Raw genomic sequence first — 24968 nt, 5'->3', positions numbered from 1 at the left:
TTAAGTTGAACCTGAGCAACTGTGATGAAGTTTTCACTTGAGAATAAGTGCCAAAATGTCTGCCTTCTGATATTGAAAAAAATTGCTGGATTTTGTTGTGTAACTCATATTCCAATAACACAATATTAGTTAAAATACCATATTTAGACTAGTGGGGCTCCATAGAACATATTGGGGGGCCGAAAAGGGGCAGGGCAGACAATCTTAAATATTAAGAAACCATTATCGTAGTCATTATGCTAGTCTAGTTTGCCGCGTTTGTGAATTTTGTAGATCACGCTATATGCCTTAATAGACGGTCCGGCATATTGTATTGCATTCCTCTGGAACATCTAGCAATTTGTTGAGGAAAAAGAAGCTTTTAGATTCGCTAAAACCAGGTCTAAATGGTGACGCATGTCACGTGTGGCCGACTACATCATGCAAAAGTGGAGATTTTCTTGTGGTTTCTTTAACTGTAAATGCATTTTTCTTGTGTCGATCTGTATGGACTCCAGTAAATCCTTCCGCCATTTATTATTGAATTGAAATGGATGTAATGAGGGGAGCCACTTCAGTTGGCTGAGACTCGGTTGCCCACAATGTCGCACATGAGCGCAAACACCCTGTTTTACCTGCGCAAGTATAGCAAAATATCAAAAGAAAGAAAACTCCACCCGTGCGCACATTTAGACTGCACTTTGGAATCTTTTAAGATATGGAAAACCTTTGCGTGTACCAGGTCTTAACATTTTCCAAATTAGAGTTGGCGTTACTAAGACATGCCACCCTTTTAGTGTTTGCAGTCAAATGAATACCATATTTTCCAGTCTTCAACACTTTGCTTCACACTTATAAATAAGACTGTAGGCGAGCCCTTGTAACCCAACATAAACAAATATGAGCGAATGGAGAGTACAGGAATTTGCAACAAGGTCAGCCAGGGAAGCTTCATCAAAATAAATAGCTCATACAAACAGAAAATACCTGCTTTCTGTCTCCCTTTGCCCCCTCCCTCGCACCATTCTCCATCCTCCTCCAATCCCCACTGCAGTCTTCCGCTGAATATCAGCCAGGCAAACCAGAGAAGTGGCAGAATCTCTCTTTTTTTCTCTCGCATCTTTTGTCTCTCTTTCACTCACCCTCCATCACCATTTCTGCTCCTTCCTCCCCCTTCACCTGATTTCCCCATATGTCATCCTACCTTCCTCCATGCATCCCTCCTTCTTTTTCATATCTTGTTCTCTCTCATTATGGTGATTTTCAGTGTCGGCTTCAGTTGCTGGCCCATTAAAAGTGAGCAGCAAATGTTGCACCCCTCCAGCTTTGTGAGACGGCCTCGACTCTGATACTACTGCTAAGTGACACATAGAAGTGAACCTGCATCTGTGCTCATCTCACATCTGAGTATGGCAGACACTGGATGACCTTGGCAAATGCCAATTGATACAAAAGTGCCACGCCATGACTTATTAGACCTCCCGTTATTAAGGGAACTTGACGAGATGAGGTGCACATTTGAGACAAACCACTTTTTGCTATTACTTTGAAGTATATGTACAGTCTTTCATATTAATTCATACTTCATTTGCCTTTTATTGTTAAAATAACCAGCAAGCCCAAAAACGCTGACATTTTTATTGTAATACAGATTAATTTATTGCTTATTTTTGCAAAAAAAAAAAAATGCACATACTAGAAAACTTTGAAAAAGTGATTGCATATGCATATTAACTCATTTGCTCCCAAAAACGTGTAAATATGTTCTATTTTAAATGTTTTAAGTGTCCCAAAGACGTTTTTCTAAGTTTTGTTTTTTCTTATGTTTTTTTACGCTAGAGCTTAGAGAAGGCTTTGACGCAGCCTCTCAACTGTTGAGAACGGGTGAAGCAATGGTAGATATTACAAAAAACGGCCAGCAGGTGGCAGAAGCCTATAAGAGATCAACCAGGGCCATGTTGAAAACAAGCTGTTTCCCCACAATTCTAAGCAGATTTATTCTAATGCTAATTGCTGCAAAACGGAATCAGATAGAAACATGCTTTTTTTTTCCTGATGAAAAAATAGACTTTAATCTTTCTTTTGGTAGGTTCCATGTTTTTATAGCAACAGAACACAATATTCTGTGGGACTTGCAAAATCAGTCAAAGTCCAGTAAAACAGCCGGGAGCGAAGGGATTGCTTCAGTGAAAATGGCTGCTGGGAGTGAATGAGTTAAGTCGCAATTTCAATATTGAGGGGGAGAAAGAAATCAAAATGATAGATTATTTTTCAAACTCATCCTGCCCTACCAAGCGTTATGTGTTGTTTACAGCCACTCGTATGCACTCACTGGCAAATTTCAGCTCGTCAAAAAGTAGACCTTAATTCTGTAAATTTGACTCTATTCAGAGTAGGACCAAATAGACTCAATTTTAGAGTAATATTTACACTTGGAAGAGAGTAAAATAAAGAAGTGGGAAAAAAATGAAATAAAAGTCACTCAAGGAATTAGGAACAAACTCACAACCTTCATCTTGGGAGACAGCCGAACTACTCCCTGAGCCACACAGCTCCTACTTTCTGTTAGCATATTGCTTTTGTCAGCTGCAGCTGATTCCATGATTGCATGGAATCTTCCCAAAAACTATGTCTGTGGTCTCTTGGAGAAAAGCAAACAGTAGGGGGAGCATAGCTCAGGTGGTAGTGTGGCGGTCTCCCAAGCTGAAGGTTGTGAGTTTGTTCCTAATTCCTTGAGTCACTTTAATTTTTATTTTTACAATTTTTATTTTACTCTCTTCCCAGTGTAAATCTTAGCCTATTCTAAAACTGAGGCTATTTGGTCCCTCTCTAAATAGAGTCAAATTTACTCTACTGAATTTACTGTGTATAGTGTATCATAATTTTTGATCCTCATGTCACATACCAGTTTTGACAACACCGGTTTACATTTTTTGTTGGGAAAACATGCGCAACATAAAATGCATAGCTTTTCATGCAAGTCAACGGATAATCCCTTGTTTTGATGCAATGAAATGAGCACGATGAAGGGTGGCAACTCTCCGCCCTCAAGCCTGAGCTGTCATCTTCCCGAAGCAGAAATCTGATTTTTGAGCATTAGGACGACTTGGGCTTTGTGCTCTCGTTCGCTGCCTCCGTGCTTGATGCTTGTATAAGGAGGCAGAGCATTAGCCACGTTGCAGCAGATGTCACCGGCCTCTGTGGAACTGCGCTCATCCATTATATAAACACCTCCATCCTTCACTCCCAACACCCGTAATTGTTTCTCCTCACCGCAACCGCACCCTCTACATCCTTGCTTTCTTAATAACTTTGATTCACGTTGCTATTGCTCCAGTAAGGCCCGTTGCTAAATTGTTTGTTCAGACACAGGCGGCCATCTGTAACGGTAAAGTGGATGCGTGACGGTTGCCGAAGCCGCCACAAAACAAAGCCCGGAGACAGTGAAGGAGACGCGGTGTTTGCTCACTCTGTTTATCTACGCGAGTCCCTCATCGGGCCGCCACGGGACGCCGGATCATCTGACATGACCTCAAAACACGCCTGACTGGCCGCTCTGTCTGTACGCAAGCATGCACAGGCGTACATGTATAAAGCAATGCGTTTGTGCTGGGCTGCATGTGTGACTACATATGCTAAGCCAAAAAAAAATTCCCTGTCGAGAGATTGGTGGCGGCAACGTCATCGCCGTCTCCATCTTACTTCTCTCCGGCGTCATTACTCTCCTCCAATTAGCCCTCTCGTCGCTTTTTACGTCCCCTCCCCCTTGCTCTGCCTTTGACATTGGGCTAAAGTGGGACAGAGTGTAGGGGGGCAGTGAGGCAGAAGAGACATAGAAACAGTCAGGCAGGAAAGAAGGCAAATCTGCTGCTACGCCTTCGAGTGTCCCCCTCTACCCCTCCCGTTTCCTCCGCAGGCCCTCCTCAACCCTCGGGCCTCGTCTTCCTCGTCTGTAGCTGCTTTTAGCATGTCACCACTGCTCCACTCCCAATCGGCAACATCTGTGTCTGGAGCCCCTTCGCTCCCCATCATCCCTCATTACATCCTCCGCCCCCCCCCCCCCCCCCCCTTCATCCTCTTTTTGGGTCCGTGTCACCAAGATGCCCAGCAACAGAGGCGAGGGCTGCATCATCGCAGTACGGAGAAAGCGTCCTCGCTTCCCCCCCCTACCTCTCTGGCGCCCGCCTGCCACGCAAGGTGCAGCCATGCGAGCGCCGGCCGGCCGTGCTCCCCGGTGACCTCCCGCTCCCCGACACTGTGTACGTGTCACCGCGGCGCTGCTAACATGCTGTGGCACATCATGGCAACATGGCGTTGCAAAAGGGCGAGGGCGAGTTTTGCGCGAGTGAGGCGGCACGGCCAGCAGCATTGGCAGGGTTCCCATGCGCGCTGGGAAATGTTGGCGTCAGTGTGTAAAAATGCGTGAACGTGTAACTATTTCACAACTAATAGCTGTAAACAGTCAGTGAGGCTAAAACGGGGAGGTCATAACTTTCTCCACCTTGGTCTTAACAGTCAAATGTGTAAAAAGCAAAACAAAAAACAAACAAAAAAACAGCAATTTTTTATTCTTTGTGAGTTACCGGTATAATTTGACCACGTTTTTTGATTAAATAACTCACAATGTTGGGTGTGTTTATTTTTGACCAAATTCAGTTGGGATGTTCAGTTTACCCAAAAAGTTGGGTCAAATGAATAACCCACCAAACAAGCAATAAATAAATAAATAAATAAATAAATAAATACATAAATAATATATAATAATAATAATAATAATAATAATAATAACAATAATTTGCACAAAAAAGTTGCTTTGTGGAATATGTTTTTATTATTATGTTACTTTAATAATTGTATTAATTTAAAAATAAATAATCCAAAATAACCCAATTTGGGTCAAAAAGGGACCAAGTCAACCTTTTGGGTTATTAAATTAACCCAAAAAGTTGGGTCAAATGAATAACCTTCAAAATAACTAAAATAATTAGGTTGCTTTGTGGGTTATGAATTTAATGTTACCCAACTTTCTGGGTTAAATTATTCAAAAAGTTGGGTGTTCATTTTTTGCCCAATTCAATTAGGTTATTCAATTTACCCAAAAAGTTGGGTTAACACATTCATTGCCAGACTAGCAAAAAAAAAAAAAATGCATCATTTGACGTCTTTTTCCGTCAATGGCAGTGAATGAGTTAAACAGATAACCCATGAAAAAAACAGCAATTTGTTTTGCTTTGTGAGTTATAATTTGACCACGTTTTTTGATTAAATAACTCAAAATGTTGGGTGTGTTTATTTTTGACCAAATTCAGTTGGGATATTCAATTAACCCAAAAAGTTGGGTCAAATGAATAAACCACAAAACAAGCAAATAAATAAATAAATAAATAAATAAATAAATAAGAAGAAGAATAAAAATTTGCACAAAAAAGTTGCTTTGTGGAATATTTTTTTATTATTATTTTACTTTAATAATTGTATTAATTTAATTTCTTTAATGACTTGAAAAGTTGGGTTGGTCCATTTTTGACCCAACTAATTGAATACCCCAATTGAATTAGGTTGAAAAAGAACAAACCAACTCTAAGTTATTTGACCTAAAAAGAAAAATAACAATAAGATTATTTTACCCCAAATTCATTAAATAACCCACAAAGCAACCAAATTTTGGGGGTTGTTTTGTTTGACCTAACTTTTTGATTAATTGAATAAACCAATTGAACTGGGTAAAAAAAAAATGAACTGATTCAACTTTTTGAGTTATTTAAGTCAAAAAGTTGTCAAATTAAATTAATAACCCACAAGGCAACCCATTTTTGGGGGTGTTTGGTGGATTGTTAATTTGACCAAACTTTTTGGGTATATTGAATAACCCAAAAAGTTGGGTCAGTCCCTTTCTGATCCAATTTGGCTTATTTTTGACCCAACTGTTTTTAGAGTGTATGGTCATGAGCGCCATTGTTAGCACTTTTTCTCATACCCCTGATAAGATTAGATACCATTGATTAGAAAATAGCATGTTCAAGAGACGTAGACCCAACTAGCGCCTAAGTAAAAAAAAAAACAGCTGTAGATATGAATAGGTACATAAGACACGTTCTTTTTGAACTGTGCGCTTATGGGGATGCTAAGCTAATATCCATCTTTGATGGGAAAGTTGCTATTGTTAACATGGCTAGCATTTTGACACAGTTTTTTTTTTAGCCTACTCTAGTCTACTGTGCGTCAGTTGGTGAAAATTTGTATCTAAGAGTTTCCTATCTAGACATAAATCTACCAAGTTTTATCAGTTTAAATTCTGTGTTTTCAATAGTCGTTTGTTGATACGGGTCCCTGTGATTGGCTGGTGACCAGACCTGGCAGGTTGTACCCCGCATGTGCTCCAAAGTGAGTCGTGATGGACACAAGGACACACACTATAGAAAACGGATGGCTGTACATATTCTTGAGAATGTGTAATTATAATATATTAGAATTTTAAGGCGCTGCGAAAGGTTATACATGATGTTGGAAAAGATACGTCAACACCACACGGCACATTGCTTATGCATGACTTTACAACTAGATGATGGATTTGATTACAGTAGCGCAAGAAGTCTTGCTTTCAGAAGATTTTCCCAGAGCACCTTCCTCTACATAATGAATGACAAACATACAAAAACAGACCTGTGCGTGGAATTGCCAATGTGTTGTTTTGTATTTATTTTTTTTCCCACTGCTGAATTAAGGTCACTCTGTAAGGAACATTTGTGTGCATTGTGTTTTCATAATGCATTAGCTATGTCCCGTTAGCCTTCTCATGACTGGTGAGCATGTCTATATTTATAATCTATGAGGCTAAATAATTAAAGGCAAAAGCGACACAATAAACTGCATGTTGACAAGTCTGAAAAATATGTTTGTGTGTGTATCGAGGAGGGAGCGGCATTTTTTGGGTGTTGGTGTGTTTGTGGGACTTAAATAGGATACAATGCACACTGACAAGCTTAAGACAAGAGGATAGAAGGCAAAGAGGATTATTATTTTTTTTTGTCACTCTTGCTGCTCTTGTACTTTCAGAACATTTTCACTGCAGCGCAAAAATGTTCAACTCGATCCATCCCTGTTTTCAATATTTATGTTCCTCCCAATTAAGGTCACTTGTACAGCAGACACTTTTAACTGGGATGCATGAAGTGAGACTGGAAATCGAAAACAGATGACCAAAATTTTCAAGCTGTTTAGTTTGCAGTGGATGAGTTCATGCACCATTACAAATGAACACACAGGAATTTAGTTAGCTAATATATAAATGGTTAACTCATTGCTTTTTTTGTGACGCCACCCCAATAGTATACCAAAGAATGTTGTGACAACCAAATTATTGTGACTGTGGTTAGCGTAGTGACGGAAGCGTGACGGATTTTTGTCCTGGCTGCTCCGTACAAGGCAGCTTTGTCAAAAATCATAATAAGTAGTCAAATGGAATGGAAAACACTGAGGAAAAGCTGCATTTAATATTAATGTGAAGAGACTGGCAAACACAAAGCAGTCATCTCTGACTGAAGGACATGTTATTAAGGGTGTGAACAAATCTTCAAGCAGTAATCTTGCTTTCCACTTCCCACTCATCCATAACTAAAAGTTGAAATATAAAACATATTTACAACTAGAGCTGGGTTTAAAAAAATAAATAAAAAATCGAATAATCGATAGATATTGAACCGATTTTCCTTTTTGAGCCTGATATTGATTCATAAAACCATGAATTGATTATTTTCATATATTTTCCCCATACATTCATAAGAAAATAGAATTTTAAAGGCCAAATGTTTTTGTATTTTGAAATTTAACCATCACAGGAATTTACAAATATTTTTTCACATCTCTGAAAGACCTGACTTATTGCACATTCTAAGACAATTCAGAATCTTTTTAATTTATATTTCCAATTATTTTCTAGTTTTCCTGATCACGCATGACTCCCACTCCGCCCCAGTATCGTCATGTGGTGTTCCACAGGGTTCAATTTTAGGGCCCCTGTTGTTTTCAGTGTATTTGCTGCCCCTGGGTTCCATCATAAGAAAGCATGACATTTCCCTCCACTGCTATGTAGCTGACAGATCTATGTCCCGCTACCCATTTTTTTTTCCTTATGGTTTGAAATCTCACCCCACCATACCGCTCTGAGCTCCTCTACTCCTACACACCTGAGCGGTTCCTCGGGTCAGTAGATCAGATGGTACCCAGGACTAAGCAGAGGCTTCGAGAACAGTCTCTCTCCTTTGTAATGATGTTCTGCATTTAGACCAAATCTATTGAATATACTTTTCCTTTTCACTCCACCACACATTTCACCTTTTGCTCTTCCATTACACTACATAGTCGCTTTGTGTCCTAGGAATCAGCTGTAAATGACGTGATCTGATCAGGACGGCCCGAGTTTCTTGGGTTGAAAATTGTGTGGACAGGAAAAGATAGTCAGTCCTGTGTGAGATGCAGGACCGAGGGAACCCACATATTAGAACAGGAGGCATGTGTGTGCTTGGCGGGGGTGGGCAGCTGCCACTTGGCAGTGAAACATGTCTTTTTAATGAGGTATTAGGCCTCTGTTTACCTCAGGTAACGCTGCACCTGAAAAACGTACCGACCAAAAGAGGAAAATCGTTGCATGTATTGTCATTTTCTGGGTCTCCCTCTTCTATTCACTTGAACAACTTCTTTATTAACCCTCCTTCCACTATTTTTACAGAACCTCTTCCGAGTCCTCATGCAGGCCTTTGTCCGCCATTGAGTGAAAGAAAGTGGCAGTAATATTCACAGTCCTTGTGGCTCTTTCTCTGCTGACTTGTTCCCGGCAGCACTCGTCTATTATAGACTGCTTTGAATGTGAATAGAGGGGGAGATAGGAGCAAGTGTTCATTTCATACCAGGGCGAGAGACAGAGTGAGGGAAGAGGAGGAGGAGGAGGAGGACGCTTGGAGCTTGTTGTCGCGAGGTGTCGATTCCCCTTTGTCAAACACGCCACTCCTCCACGCCCCTACAACAGAAAAGATGAGAGCAAAATAAGGAAATGATAGCGGAGGGAAGGTTGGAGGGAATCGTGGGGAAGAGAAGGAAGGAGGGGACTGCTATTGATTTGACACGCGGGGTTCATTTTCATTCATCTGCCCTTGTAATGGGCTGTTAATATTATGGGTTGGTTAGGGGGAGAGGGCATAGGCGAAGGCTGAACAACTAATCGAAATCAAATCGACATCACAGTGTAGTATGCTGTAATTTCAACAACAAAAAATGTGTTAAAGTGGAAGTCAACCTTAAACATTTATTGATAATAGTATGTTATATGTGAACTTACTAGTCTAAACATGACATTCTGATTAAGGTTACATTTGTGGAATATGAGTTATGAAGCAAAATCCAGCCATTTCAGGGGGCGGCCATTTTGCCACTTGCTGTCGACTGAAGATGACATCACAGCTTGAGGCTCAGGAAACGACCAATCACAGCTCACCTGTTTTCTCAAACTGAGCTGTGAATGACCAATCACAGCTCATCTGTTTTGTGAGGCTGAGCTGTGATTGGTTGTTACCTGAGAGCTGAGCAACATTGATGTCATCTTTAGTCGACACTCGAAAGCAAGTGGCAAAATGGCAGCCTCCTGAGATGGATAAAAACGGCTGGATTTAGACTAGTGGGGGGTATAAAATAGTGTTGCTCCGATACCGATACTGGTATACTGCATTAAAACAGTGGTATCGGTATTGGTGAGTACTCACAAGTAACATGCCGATACCATTAATTCCAACGCTAATATAGGATTTTGGATGCAGCATCTTGCGTCTTGCTGGTGCACGACATTCACTGATATGTGACATGTTCACTGCATGCCGATCTTACCCCGGGTTTTCACTTGATGCGGTTGCGGTGCGGTTGCAGTGCGGTCCGGCGACGCAAGCAATTAGATTCCATTCATTCGAATGGTGCAGTCTACACCGCTTGCGGGTGCGTTGCGTGTTGACTGCGGAAGGCTTGCGGCGTGCCGCAAGCCTTCCGCAAGGATAGCCTATTTTCTATTTTTGCCGGACGCCGCAGCGGTAGGCCTCCGGCAAATGGCAAGCTAGCACAAAACACATCGAGCGCGACAGGAAGACCGAGGCAGTTTCAAAATAAATTTCCGGTTACCTTTCAGAATAAAATACTCGCCAGCTCCTATTTCGCAAGTTTTTCAGCAAAACGTGACGTGGGCGTCGCCGGGCCATGTGCTCATTCACGGTTTAGACACCAGCGAACATGGACGAGGAGAGGTTTATATTGGAGGTGGAAAACCACAAAATAATATATGACACGGCACATCCTTTTTATAAGGACTGTAATGTATTGTGAGTTTGATGTTCGCGATTGCTTGTTGTGCCCGTCTCGCTTGCCGTACTGAGCGGCAGCCGGACCCGGAAGACAGAAATAAAGAGTGGACCCTCACTGACCCGACTCTCGTTATTAATATACTTTACAAGGACAACCAAAAAAAGGATGCTGCATGGAATCTCATATCTTTCTGCTTCTCTGTTGAGCAGACTTTCTGTATGTCGTTGTGAAATGCCACATGATCGCGCGCGCGCGGTCCCGCGAGACACGTTGGGAAGTGGGCGGCGACGGAGCTGCCGGACCGCAGCTGTGCGGAGCCGGTGTGGATTGACAAAAAAATTGACCCGTCCGGAGCACGCAGTCAAGACGCACCGCACCGCAACCGCACCGCAACCGCATCCAGTGAAAACCCGGGGTAAGATATCCTATTGGCCCTTGAATGCTCTGAACCAATAACAGGACAGCATTTTCATGTTGAGGAAAAAAAACAAAAACCTTAAGTATCGGTATGGTATCGGTATCGGACGATACCGCAAAGCTGGGTATCGGTATCGGCATCGGGAGCCAAAAAACGGTATCAGAACAACACTACTAAACATGAGATTCTGATTAAGGTTACATTTGTGGAATATGAGTTATGAAGCAAAATCCAGCCATTTTTCTCCATCTCAGGGGGCGGCCATTTTGCCACTTGCTGTCGACTGAAGATGACATCACAGCTTGAGGCTCAGGAAACGACCAATCACAGCTCATCTGTTTTGTGAGGCTGAGCTGTGATTGGTTGTTACCTGAGACCTGAGCAACATTGATGTCATCTTTAGTCGACACTCGACAGCAAGTGGCAAAATGGCAGCCTCCTGAGATGGATAAAAACGGCTGGATTTAGACTAGTGGGGTGTATAAAATAAATTATTGTCCAAAAAAATGGGTTGACTTCCCTCTAAATTCACCATTGCAATTTGCAGGAATAAAATCACAATTACAGTCAAAAAAAAAAAAAAAAAAAAAAAAAAAACTTTTTGTCTAAATTGCTCAACCCCAGCATTGGAATATGAGTGCAATTTATTAGCAACCAACAATTTGTTTTTTAATCTCACCCTTCCCGACGTATCATCCGAATTCGCACTTGCAAGCGCACTTGCAGGGTGAAGGTGTTAATTATACGTCGGGTTTGAATGAACTCACCGTTGCACGAGTCATTTTTCATCAAGTATGCGTGGGTGGGTGGCTATGTGTGCGCGCGTGTACATACATGATGCAAAGAGGGGGGTTAAATATGAGCAGCACAAATGAAATAGCTTTTAGGCCTTCCTAGCGCCTACTTGAAATCAGCCATAATGGACCATTGGTAATTACCAAGTAAATTAACCACCAGAAGGAGTGGAATAGTAGGAGGAGAAAGCACGGCATGGCAACATTTCTCTTACTGTGCTATTTAAGTGCAGTGACAACTTGTGCTAATTTTGTCAACGAAAACCGAAACAAAAATCATTTCACCACACTAAAACTAGACTCTACAGGACTAAAACCCTCATTAATAGACAATAACTGGGACTAAATTATGCATTTTCGTCGATGAATGAAGACGAGACGAAAATGTACTTCACTTCATAAAATCTGGACTTTTTAGTTCATGAACAAAAACAAGATGAATGTGATATGATTTTGTAAAATCTTGTCTCTGCTTCTCTGTCACTGTGACATAGTGACACACACCCTTTCAAATCTGCATCGAGTGAGTGCAATATGCACAAATATGGGATAGACAGGAGGTGGATTCACAGTGAAAGGTTTAAAAAATAAAAAATAAAAAAAATAAATTAGAGTTATGACGTAACATTAATCCAATGGCAATAACGTTCCAACTAATGCCACTTTTTGATATACACCAATTGTGTCTGAAGTTGTTTTTCATCAAGAAAATGAGAGAAATTTTTATGTGAAAGAGTTTTAGATCCGAAATGTTCTACATAATCTGCTTACAAAAAATATACAGGGGTAAAATCATGATTGTCCTGACTAAAACCGGACTAAAATGTTGACAGTGTTTGTTGACTAAAACTAGATGAATAAAATTATTTTCTTGGACTAAAATAAAGACTAAAATGCTAGATTTATAGTCCACTAAAAATGGACTTTAAAAAATGGGATGAGGTTGACTAACTATGATAAAAACTAACAAGAGTGATTACATTTTCAGTTTGAATTTTTAATCATCAGCAGCTGTTTTCAGTGTGGCTACGATTCCAGTTAACCATTTTTATCCACCGAGTACTAAAAATGCACAACAGCCAGTAAAATGTGTTTATGTGGCAGTCTGAAGCAATGTCGTCGCGATCTGTGGTGCTGAATGACTGCCGACCTTGAACGCGTTGATGAGTGCTCCACTCGTCATACGCAGCTTTACTCATTCACTTGTTCTGAATCAAAGTTTGTTACTTTTAAATTAATTAGCGATGTTAAAAACCCAGTAACATGCGCAGGCATTAAGTTTTCAGAAGTGTCTATTCATGTAAATAGAGAAAAATGTATCAAATGGCGCTTTTCCACCGCACCGGTTCCACACCGAAGCGGCAATTTTTGTCCCCGGATGTTAATGTCTCCACGGGACTTTTTCGGGGCCGAGCCATTCCGTTGTAACCGCTGTTTAGTTTCGAACCCTTTCAGCAGCAGTTCTGCAGCGCCGGTCGTGGGGGGACTAGCGGGGCCGTGACGTCACCTGTCGTCTGATTGGCCGACAGCAACGCCGCTGCCACCTCAAGCAACGTTGTGGCACACGCCCATTTCCTTGTTTTAAGCGAGAGAGGCAGAAGCGCCCGCCGGTCTTCGCCAAAGTCATAAAATACAGTATATATAATAAATATAATAATTAGGGGTGTCAAAATGAGTGCGTTTATTTTGAGTTAATTGAAAGCTCCTTTAATCAAACTAATTTTTTTAACGCACGATTAATGACTGCCCCTTACTTGGAAAGCTTGTACTGGGGGAATTCCAGTTAAAAAAAAATAGTAGCAATAAATTGTAATAATAATGCATATATCTGTGGAGATTGGGGTTAATTTGTATTTTACTATTTTAAAAATGTGCAGAATTTCACAAGATTAGATAGCTTATTATGAAAAGAAGAATGCACTGATCTGTCACCATCTTACAAAAGCAATTACGCCATCTATTGGCAAAAAATTAACCTCAACACAAATTAATATAACACTTGTTTTTTACAGTACAGTACGTGTTTTTAATTTTATGAATTATGAAATTACTGCATCAATGACTAAAAGATGCATCAATATTTCTTTATTTTATTTATTTATTTATTTTATTTTATCTATATTTCTCTGCATGTTTTCCCACTTTTATGTTAATAAAAGTATGAAAACTTAGGAAACAATTAGTGTACATTTATTGTACATTTAGAACATTTAGATATAAAATATGTGATTAATCGTGAGTTAACTATTAAAGTTGTGCGATTAATTACGATTAAAAATTTTAATCGCCTGACACCCCTAATAATAATGTTTTACAACAACGCTTAACTATATTTATAATTTCAAAGGTACTTTTGGATGGATTTGTAGTGTTTGTGGTTTTAAACAAACATCGCGAGGCTGGTCGTGTGTTCGTATTCACTTGAACGAGAGCTGCAAGCGGCAGTTCTCCATTCACAAATAGCGTCGTGAATCCCAATATTTCATCCATGGTGGTCTATATTAAATTGTAAATATGGTTCAATGTTGGCGCGACTTGCCATTCGGGAAATGTTATCCCAGATCCGCACGCTATGCGGGAGTGCGAGTTGGCGTGGACGCTTCAAATGTTGCCGCCCCCTTCTCACCGTGTGCCAGTTGTAATGGAAAACGGGCGGTTGCGGTCTGGTGTGGTGTGGTACCGTGCGGGCATGATGGAAAAGCGGCAAACGATCGCTGAGAACACTTTTATGCAAATGCAGAATTGGTGGTGTTAATCAATTATTGTGCATGGGCACAAAATTTGTTTATTAAATAAAATGTGTAATTAAATTATTTACATACTTCCCCAGGTTATAGTTGTTGTTTTTTTTAATGCTCTCCATGTGTCTCCTTGTTGTGTGTGATTTCTTGGAGGTGAGAGTACTATCAGATTTAAAGGCTCTGCCTGGTGTGTTTTAAAAAAGATTTCAGGGGCCTGTGGAGGGCTACAAAGCATAATAAGAAAAGCTCCCAAATAAACAAAACAATGAGTCTCAATGCAGCATTCTCACACTGTTCTGTGGATGCTTTTAGTCGAGAGAATATTCCAGCGCCAATGCTTTCCTATTCTGCCGTTGATCCTGCTGTTATTTTACATTTCCGTCACCGCGTGGAGCAAATTGAACGTAACCTGCCTTGTTTCTCACTTCCTCCATCGCCTCATCCGTATCGGTTTGCATCTGGACTTTTAGCCAGTGCCAAATTCCGTGGAATCCAAAGGAAGTGTCAAACAAACAAACTACTGCGTTAAAGACGATGAATCGATCATTATGATAATTATGGGGAAGCCAGCAACAGCATATTTTATCTTATGGCAATTTTTTTTGTATCTGTCCCACCAACATAACATTGTTTAGAAGGCCTGTTTTGGGAGAGACCAGCACTAATGATCATAGTGCACAGTTGTCATAAATTATATGACATGACTCCTTCTCGTGATTGTCTCAGCCCTTACATTAGTGATTCTCAAACTTTTTACACACCCCGAAAAATACATAGCGCTCCAATTTCCATGGTCAACATTTAAAAAAAAAAGTAGTGTAGTAAGTTTTTCTAAGAATACAATACAGCTTTACTATGATTCAAAATGATTCACTCAAAATGTAATGCACATATTAGAATTCATTAAAAATAACATTTAAACAGGCTGAATGCATAACTACAAATAAAAATGCTCTCATACTATATCCAAAGCTTTTTTTTCTGACCAAACCAGCAACTCAATCAAAACTAATTTGTTTAAAAAAATATATAAATCATGAATTCTAATGCAAGAATGGTGGTTATTGGCAGCCATAGTGTGAATACTACCTAATCAGTACCCAGGTATAGCTCTCAGTTTCAAAAATGCTGTTGAGTAAAACATTACTTCCTCTTGTGTGATTTTGCTTAATTATTAATTAATGAGCTTTTGTTTAATTATTAAACAATACAAAATCAACAACAATAATCCATTTATAAACTGTAATCAAAATACTTTGCAATAAGCTCTATTGCAATATAAATTTGGATCTGATTAATCGATGGAATGCTAAATAGAATTGTTGATTTCGAAATTTTGGGAGAAATGCAGCCTAATTCTCATTTTCCACCCGGCTAGTTTACATGTCACGGTCATATCGAGCAGAAAGGAAAAATGTACAAAAGAAAAAAAGTAGGGGAGAATAAATAAGGACCGCTGCCTGCTGATGGTTGCTGCATCTTGTTGAGTGGAACTTTTGCGCTACAATTTGTTAAGGGCACTCCGAAAATGTGGATTGTGAGACGGTGGTTGTAAGATTATGTCGTGAGAATCTGGAGACAGACAATATTGCGAGCTAGCGTGTACTTCAAAATCGAAAACTTTGCACGCAAATGTTTTTATGAATAGCCAAAGCAGAAAAAAAATGCTCTAAGCCCCTTTGTTGCCTCTAATCCAGGCCTGCTAATCAATTACCGAGCAATTCAGCACTTTCTCTCCCCTCCTTGGACGTCCGTCGCCATTATTTAAACAGCCATATCTGTTTGTACCTCTAATGAAGGGTACTCTGTCGCACACACTCTGTCGCCATGCACGCGAGACGCACACTGGCACACCGCAGCGCCCCCTACCCAGCTGTTGTCATGCGAGCGCGTGGGCCCTAGCAACAGCGAGTGAGCGAACAAAAAAAAAAAAAAGCGAGATCCTGACGAAAGCAGGGAAATGGGTAAAAGAGAGGCAGAGGGAAAAAAAAAAAAGCGCTTGATGATGTGAAGCAGGAGGAAGGGAGGGGCTTGGGGGGCCTTAGAGCATTAATAAGTGATGAGTCCAACAGTGTGAATTGCTGTTAGTTAGCATTGCTGCGGCGCCGCCTTCATTTGCATGGCAGCTCCCCCCCAGCCTCACTCCCGACTTACGCCATTTCCTCTCCCTTTTTCCCTCGCTCGCCGTTTCATCTATTTTGGTCTTCTGTCCCTCGACTAGTGTGTATGTGGAAAATAAATTTATATTTTCCTCTTAATTTCTTTGGCGGCAGCACTTGTGCTGGCAATGTTCACCGCATCCTTTATTAACATTTCCGACTTCCGTCTCGTGTCACTCCCTCGTCTCGGCAGTAAGTCTTTGAAAATGGCAGATATAGTAATCTATATTTAGCAGAACCTGTTTTTTTTCTCTCCCACCCATTTCCCCTCACCTATTTTTTTTTAAAAAAGAGTGTTGCTCTGTCTCTCACTGAGAACTTTTGGGGGGAAACAAGCGATGGCCCAGGGCTCCCCAATCCATTTTTCCACTTCCTGTCTTTCTGTCTCAGTATTTGCATGTGCGCACACACATGTACATAAACACACACGCACACACATCCAGCGGGGGCTTCTCTCTGCACTTGGCTTGACTCACCGCCTCGGGCCAATCAGCTGAACCGAACTCCATTACTTTACACACCCTCCTACTGAAGAAGAACAGACGAGAAGCGAAACAGGCAGAGATGGAAAGAGGTCGAGGGCAAAGGGGAGGATTGGTGAAGAGATGGTACGAAGAAAAGACAAAACGTGATAAGAGAGGAGGAGGAAGAGGTCAGGAAATACGCAGGATGTGAGGGCATGCTGGGATGAACCTCAAAATTCCCTTTCCGCCCCCCTCTAGTAGAATGTGAAATAATTAGAGGAAAGCAGACTGTGACGCATCGGCTTACAAAGATGCATTCAACAACAACAACAACAATCCCGGAGGCGTTGGCAGACTAGACGGGAATTGATCTCGTCTCCCACGAGGAGATGAGAGCAAGACGTGGAGGAATCGCTTTCGCCCGTTTTCAACACTCCTCCCCCCCCCCCGTCTTCCCTCTCAGTCTCTCTCCCCGTCCAGCCTCCGTCACTCCTGTCGGCTCTTTATCTCCCCTTCATCAATCTCCATCTGCTGCCCTCCTTACCTGTAGCATCACCTCCTCCGGTGTATGGGAGGCAAATGTCAAATATAAGAACCGAGAGAGGTGAATGGTCGTCAATTAATACGGCTGGTGGAGTCACCACAAGCCACAATAACAATAAAGAGGTTCACTAATGTGAGCCAATAACATTCTGCCTTCACATTACAATCTGGCTTTATAAAGATAATAATCGTATGTGTGGGAATCTCAAAATGGATGTTTACCAAGTTTAAACAAGTACAAATGTGTACAGAAGTAGACAGATTACATTAGATGGAATACAGTAATGTTTCCTCATTAATCTGTCCTCTCGCTCTTTCTTTTTCTCTCTCTCCCTTCGCATTCTTCCCCATCTTTGAATTTCCCACTCGTCCCCTCCTCACGGCCTGTCTTTCTCTCTGCAGGCATGTTGTGACAGGGTGTAGCAGTGTGTTATACAGAGTTGCACTCGCCAAGTGCGCATTATCCTGTAAGGCTTAATACTCTGGTTGGAATAAAAGGGCAGGCTTGGAAATTACACCTTACGTCTTTTTAGTCACATAGAAACGTCGAGTATCCGTGTATGTGTGTGTGTGAGATCTCCATCCACCCACTCATCTATCTATCTATCTATCTATCTATCTATCTATCTATCTATCTATCTATCTATCTATCTATCTATCTATCTATCTATCTATCTATCTATCTATCTATCTATCTATCTATCTATCCATCCATCCATCCATCCATCCATCCATCCATCCATCTATCTATCTATCTAATCTAATCTATCTACATTACAATGTTAAAACCATCCATCCATCCATTTTATTGACCACTTATTCCTCACAAGGGTCGCGAGGGGTGCTGGCGCCTATCTCAGCTGGCTCTGGGCAGTCGGCGGGGTACACCCTGAACTAGTTGCCAGCCAATCGCAGACAATGTTAAAACAACAAAAATGCTTGGGTCAATTTTCTGGGTCGTTTTATACAAAAAAAAAAAAAACAGTTTTGTGTGTTGCAAAATTACCTACCAACAGTGTTGCCAAAGTTACTCTGAAAAGGTTATCGCAGATTGTTTGATTTTAAAAGCGACTTGGTTACATTTGGCACAACATTCACACTGATGGTCTTCAATTAGCGTGACTGTTTTTGGAATATGAGAGAAAGCTGAAGTACGCATATGTGAATGCGTGTGAGTGTGGGTGTAAATAAATAACAGTGTGCGTATGTCATGCACTGTATTTCCAGTCAGTCAGTCAGTCAGTCAGTCAGTCCACCTGTGTTCTACTAGTCTTCTCTTGTCAGTCTTGTAAAGAGACACGGGAACATAAAAAGCAAACAACAGCAAGCATACACACACGCACACACATTCGCGCACTTTGCGGTCATATTGGCGTAACCAAACAATGTGCAACTTACAAGGAAGCCTGAAGTGTGCACTGTCTAAAATAACCCTTTGGGGTTGTGTTGGAATACAAAAGCAGCCAGGCAAGCGTAAAGAATCAAACACTGAAATTCACTCTCCTCATCTTTTCCCCACTGTCGCTCTCTCTCTCTCCTCCATTTCACATTTTCATATAATATACACACACACTTCCTCTCTCTCTCTCCCCCCTTTTTTTTATTGACATGTGGATGAATCACGGCCAGAACTGGAATGAAAATGACACTAATCTGCAATTACCGTAATACACACGCACACGTGCATCAATTATTAACACCTACAATGACTCCCCTGGTCTCTTTTTCTTCTCTTTCTCATCTATCTTTCTCTGTGGTGCGGATCTTTCTGGATGGATGGGACATGTTAAAAGCTCTCATGTGTTTAGCTAAGTGCTGTGATGGGCTTTTTTTTTTTTACATGATTTTTTTTCTATTATTATTCCTTTTGAAATCTGTTTCTCAAGAGTTTTCCAAGAGTCTTACAGAGGAGATGTTAGCAGCAAAAATCCCCCAAGAGCCACAAGTTCAGTATCCTTCATAATAGGGCTTGCGCAAAATAGACTTGTTTTTCCTTTCGAGGATTCATCTTTTTCTGCTGTATGAATGTAATAATAGATTTTAATGCAACTTAATTAGTGTGTCCTGTTGAGAGTGAATGGAGGTGGGCAGCTTGACTGTTGCCATAGTGAGGATGTTGTTCATTCATGAGTCATACGGCCATGATGATGCCACTCCCATTTAAGTGTTCACATGATCTCTCATCAGTGTAAATTATTTGGATAAAATAATAATAATAATAATAATAATAATAATAATAATAATAATAATAATAATAATAATAATATTAAACAATAAATATGTAAAATGTTAAAACACATTCATACTCCAGTAAATAAAATATCCAATCCAATCCACTTTATTTCTATAGCACATTTTCTAAATATTTTATAAACACGCATAAACAAGCTGCACATTGAGATTTGCACGCTATCATATGCATATAATCTAGTAAAACCAACTATAATTTTTTTTTAAAAGCAGTCAATAAAATTCTAAAATACGATAAATAAATAAATAAATAAATAAATAAATAAATAAATAATACATTAAAATAAATACATAAATAAAGACGAAAAGAACCCAAGGACCACACAATCCACGCTGAACTAAAAGCCAAGGAATAAAAGAGGTCTCAGGCGCACCATTGGAAGCACGACTTATTTGTAATGGAGTTTTCAATGTTGTGTGCTATTGTGTGGGAATACAGCCGACTCCCGGCCCAATCGAAGCGGCTCCCCTCATTAAACCATTTAAATTCAGTGCAGAGAGAGGTGTGTGGTCTTCATGGCAGAAGGACTTGATGGAGTCCATATAGGAAATCGGCACACATATTTTGCAGAGGTTAATATACCGGCGTCATACTTTGAAGCAAAGTTCCTGAGAGTTAAGGTAATCGGTCAGCGCATTACTTCAGGAATGCACAGCAAATGATTATCACCTCAGGCCGCCTGTCTTTGATTGGTTGTTTTTTTTCTCGGGTGGGGTAGTTTCTTAAAAATTAGAGCTACAAGATGTGCTCAGAAATTACAAAATCCTTTTACTAATGTACTACTGTGAGATCATATTGATTGTTGTAATTCATTTATTGAGAAATCTAGATGCATACGTGTGTATTATTATGTTTTAGCAGATATGGCTGGCCACACCATTAGAATAGTCGGATTTCTTTGTCTGACCAGGGGTGGCGCAAGGGATTTGGGGCTTCCATGGACCCCAATTGGAAAACACTATTGCCTTGGACCCCTGTCAGTCATGGATTCTTAGATTTGTCTTTACTCACCTCCCCATCTCGTACCTTTGTATCTGGTGTCCGCGAATATTGTGTGCTTACTGAAAATACTCTTAAATCCATGTTCAGGTTAAAGGGATCGTTCGGCTTTTTTAACATGAATCTCATTTTGATCCTCACCTCCCGTGTGTGCGATCATCACTGACTTACCCCCGACAGCGTTCTGTGACACGCGTTCTGGTTCGGGGTTGGACGAGAGGAAAATAGTCCAGCAAGCTGGCTGGGGTCTCGGAAATAAAGCGTTTTTCTTCTAAAAACTATTTGTTTTCAAAAGCGTGATACATTTCCATCACAATACTCTTTTCTGAATAAAATCAGACGCCATTACCGCCAGCCACTACTTTTCTGTTTGTCCGTATCACTGCGCGGCGCCCTGTAGAACGCTAACCGACGCACTGCAGCCAGCTAGCTGATACTTCCGCCGAAAAGGCAAACAACTTCAGGCGGAAGTATCAGCGAGCTGGCTGCAGTGCGTCGGTTAGCGTTCTACAGGGCGCCGCCCAGTGATACGAACGAACGAACAGAAAAGTAGTGGCTGGCGGTAATGGCGTCTGACTTTATTCAGAAAAGAGTATTGTGATGGAAATGTATCACGCTTTTGAAAACAAATAGTTTTTAGAAGAAAAACGCTTTATTTCCGAGACCCCAGCCAGCTTGCTGGACTATTTTCCTCTCGTCCAACGCCGAACCAGAACGCGTGTCACAGAACGCTGTCGGGGGTAAGTCAGTGCTGATCGCACACACGGGAGGTGAGGATCAAATTGAGATTCATGTTAAAAAAGCCGAACGATCCCTTTAAGCCATGAAAAACTGAATACACAAAAATCTGACTACACCTAATGTATCCTCCCTTCCTTTCTCCTGTCTACCACAGGTAACCGTTTCTTCTTGACCTCATTTGGAGCTCTGTATATCTCAGAGGTGCAGAAGGAAGACGCTCTGTCTACCTACCGCTGTATCACAAAGCACAAGTACAGCGGTGAGACTCGGCAGAGCAATGGAGCCAGGCTCTCTGTTATGGGTATGCAACTTTTTCAAAAGCCACATCTCATACACAATCAAGAAGTAAGTACCCTGTATAAGTTGTCTTCCTGCTTCACCCGTTCAGACCCTACGGAGTCCACCCCGTCTGTGCTGGACAGTTTCCAGTCCGGTGAGGTGAAGATAGGGCACAGCGTGGAGCTGCCCTGCATCGCATCCGGCTACCCAAACCCCACCATCAGATGGTTAAAGGATGGGCGGCCGCTGCCGGGAGACTCCCGCTGGACACGCCGCATCACGGGCCTCACCATTTCGGATCTGAGGCTGGAAGACAGCGGCAACTACATCTGCGAGGTCACCAACAGCTTTGGCTCCAAGGAGGTGACGGGTCACCTTAACGTCATAGGTGGGTAATGCCAAAATAGCATTTTTAAGGCCACCTCTGGTGCACTTAACTCATTCACTGCCAGCAATTTTTACTGAAGGAAACTCCTTTGCTCCCGACTTGATTTTGACTGATTTTGCAAGGCCCATAGAATATTGTGTTCTATTGCTATAAAAACATGGAACCTACCAAAAGAAAGATTCGAGTCTCTTCTTTCATCAAGGAAAAAAATATATTTCTATCCATTTCCCTATTGGAGCAATTAGCATTGGAATATAGCTAAGTTTCATCATTGTTCACATATCTGTATAGAACTGTGGGGAAATCAGCTTGTTTTAACATAGCCCTGGCTGATCTCTTATACTCTGCTGCCAACTTCTGGCCGTTTTTGTAATAATTACCTTTGCTTCAACCGCTCTCTTAAGTTCAGAGGCTGCAACAAAGCCTTCTGTATGCTCTAGCATAAAAAATAAATTAAAAAAAATACAAACAAACATACAAAAAACAAAACAAAACATATAAATACGTCTTTGGGATACTTGAAACATTTAAAATAGAATGTGTTTATTCGTTTTTGGGAGCTTTCTTGGTGACCAATCAAAGAGCTTTGTAAGTACCGGTAGCTCAGTAATTACACAAACAGTGAGCAAAAAGCCGTCCGATGACAGTACAGGGATGATGTGAAGGAATGTAGGACTTCAAGAGACAGCGTGTAAAATGTAGTGCCATCTAGTGGTGAACTAAGAGAATGCAGCAACCCAAGTTCGAAGCATTTTGAAGCAAGTTGCCTCAGATAGACCACACTTCACTCGGCAAGTAGTGAAAGATGGCGGCCAAACACATCAACCTCCTGTAAGGCACAGCACAACCTAAGTACACGCAACAAAAATATAAATGCAACATCTTTGTTTTTGCTCCCATTTTTTATTAGATGAACTGAAAGATCGAAACTTCTTCCACTTACAAAATATAACCATTTCTCCCAAATATTGTGACTAAACCAGTCTAAATCTGTGATATTGAGCACTTCTCCTTTGCCGAGATAATCCATCCCATGTGCCATATCAAGATGCTGATTAGTGCACAGGTGTACCTTAGACTGCCCAAGATAAAAGGCCACTCTGAAAGGTGCAGTTTTGTTTGATTATACATTCTAGTCAGATTTAGACTGGTTTGTGAACAATATTTGAGAGAAATTGTGATATTTTGCATGTGGAAAACGTTTTAGATCTTGGAGTTCATCTCATAAAAAATGGGATCAAAAACAAAAGTGTTGTGTTAATATTTTTGTTGATACATTTTTCACACTTGTAGAGTAGTCAGGAGGTCAGTGGGGGTTGGGAAGTAAGAATAGGAAAGTCAATGGACATTGGGCAGACTGGCCACAAGGCACATCACTGCACAGCCCACAAACATGCAATGACACGGCATATAGGAGCTCGGTCACATACGCACACACAAGCTATAAGCCTATAAAGAGAGTCATCTTGTGCACATGCACTGTCATTTGCACCCAGACACACACACACATTCAGGAGCCCAGAGCACCTAACACCAGCTGCTTTATTGTTCACTGACATTTTCTCCCCCTTTATGTCACTCTGTCTGATTTTCATTGTGGTTTAGCATATAACATAAAAGATGACGAAAGGTGCAAAACATCAGCGCTATTTTCTTTTTTTTTTTTGCATTATAATTGTCAAAATGATGCAAATTATTGGCGTGTGGTACCAAAGGGGTGGAGGAGGAGTCATGTAATGTAAATTGTAATAAATAAACAGCCAAACTCCCTCAAAAAAACATAGAGCATAAAATGTCATAAATGCTCCATTGTTGTCTTGTTGTTTAGCTTTCTGAATTGTACCACGATGAGTAAGTATGGGGTTTTTTTTTGTTTGTTTGTTTTTCTCTACACATTAAAACATTACAACACAAGACAAAGAAAAGGACTTTTAAACATTCCCTTCCAGGGGGAAAAAAAAGGCAAATGGATTTTTGCCAGGAATTCTTAATTAATTTTCTGATTAATCAATTATCAGAATCTTGTTCTGCCAAATACTGTATGTGATGAGCTAAACTCCACTTTACTTTAATTTGGACTGACTCTCTACTGCACTGGGTTATTTCTATAGACAATATTTAGAATAAGACAGAAAACAAACTCTGAATACTCTGTCTATCTTTCTTCCATCTTTAGAGCCACTGCGGGTCACCTTGTCCCCCAAAAATCTCAAGACGGGCATCAGCAGCACGGTCATCCTGTCTTGCGCCGTGCAGGGTTCTCCTCACTACACCGTGTCGTGGTACCGTAACACGGAACCCGTCCTGCCCGACCAGCACTTCTCCATCCAAGGTGCTCACAACGAGACCTTGTTCATTTCGGCGGCCCAGAAAAGACACTCGGGCGCTTACCAGTGCTTTGCCACGCGCAAGGCCCAGACTGCCCAGGACTTTTCCATCATACTGCTGGAAGGTGAGGTTCATCAAAAACATCGAGATATTGAGAAAGGGGCACATTATACTTGAGTGAATATTGTATCCATCTATTTCTCTCAGATGGTACTCCACGGATTGTGGCCTCCTTCAGTGAGAAGGTGGTAGTCCCAGGGGAGCCATTTTCCCTCATGTGCACCGCCAAAGGAGCGCCTCCGCCGACCATCACGTGGACCCTGGACGATGAGCCGGTGGCCCGTGACCTGTCCCGCGTGCGAGCCAGTCAGTACACGCATTCCGACGGGAGCACCGTGAGCTACGTCAACGTCAGCAACCCGCAGATTCGCGACGGAGGATTGTATCGGTGCGCCGCACGAAACTCGGCCGGTAGCGCCGAGTACCAAGCGCGCATAAACGTAAGAGGTGCCTGTCTACTTTTCAATATCAGTCATACTCAAG

At 41.2% G+C, this 24968-nt stretch overlaps 1 protein-coding gene across 4 annotated transcripts in view; it reads left to right on the top strand.

Annotated features, from left to right (window-relative positions):
- The window catches only part of dscaml1 (Down syndrome cell adhesion molecule like 1), a 123722-nt gene that overhangs the window by 56742 nt on the left and 42012 nt on the right, over window positions 1–24968 (top strand). For 2 of the 4 annotated variants that reach the window (XR_013287882.1, XM_077540949.1), the window contains exons 4-7: window positions 21585–21731; window positions 21819–22097; window positions 24274–24549; window positions 24633–24925. Coding sequence is in view for 3 of the 4 variants with exons in the window: in XM_077540949.1 (XP_077397075.1) it covers window positions 21585–21731; window positions 21819–22097; window positions 24274–24549; window positions 24633–24925 (995 nt within the window). In the remaining variant the exon portion in view is untranslated. Of the gene's footprint in view, window positions 1–21584; window positions 21732–21818; window positions 22098–24273; window positions 24550–24632; window positions 24933–24968 lie in introns of all 4 variants that reach the window. The other 2 variants (XM_077540948.1, XM_077540947.1) reach the window with 1 other exon arrangement.

The sequence above is a fragment of the Festucalex cinctus genome, chromosome 13 (genome assembly GCF_051991245.1).
Source record: "Festucalex cinctus isolate MCC-2025b chromosome 13, RoL_Fcin_1.0, whole genome shotgun sequence".
Lineage (NCBI taxonomy): Eukaryota > Metazoa > Chordata > Actinopteri > Syngnathiformes > Syngnathidae > Festucalex > Festucalex cinctus.
This window is presented reverse-complemented; position numbering and strand designations above follow the sequence as displayed.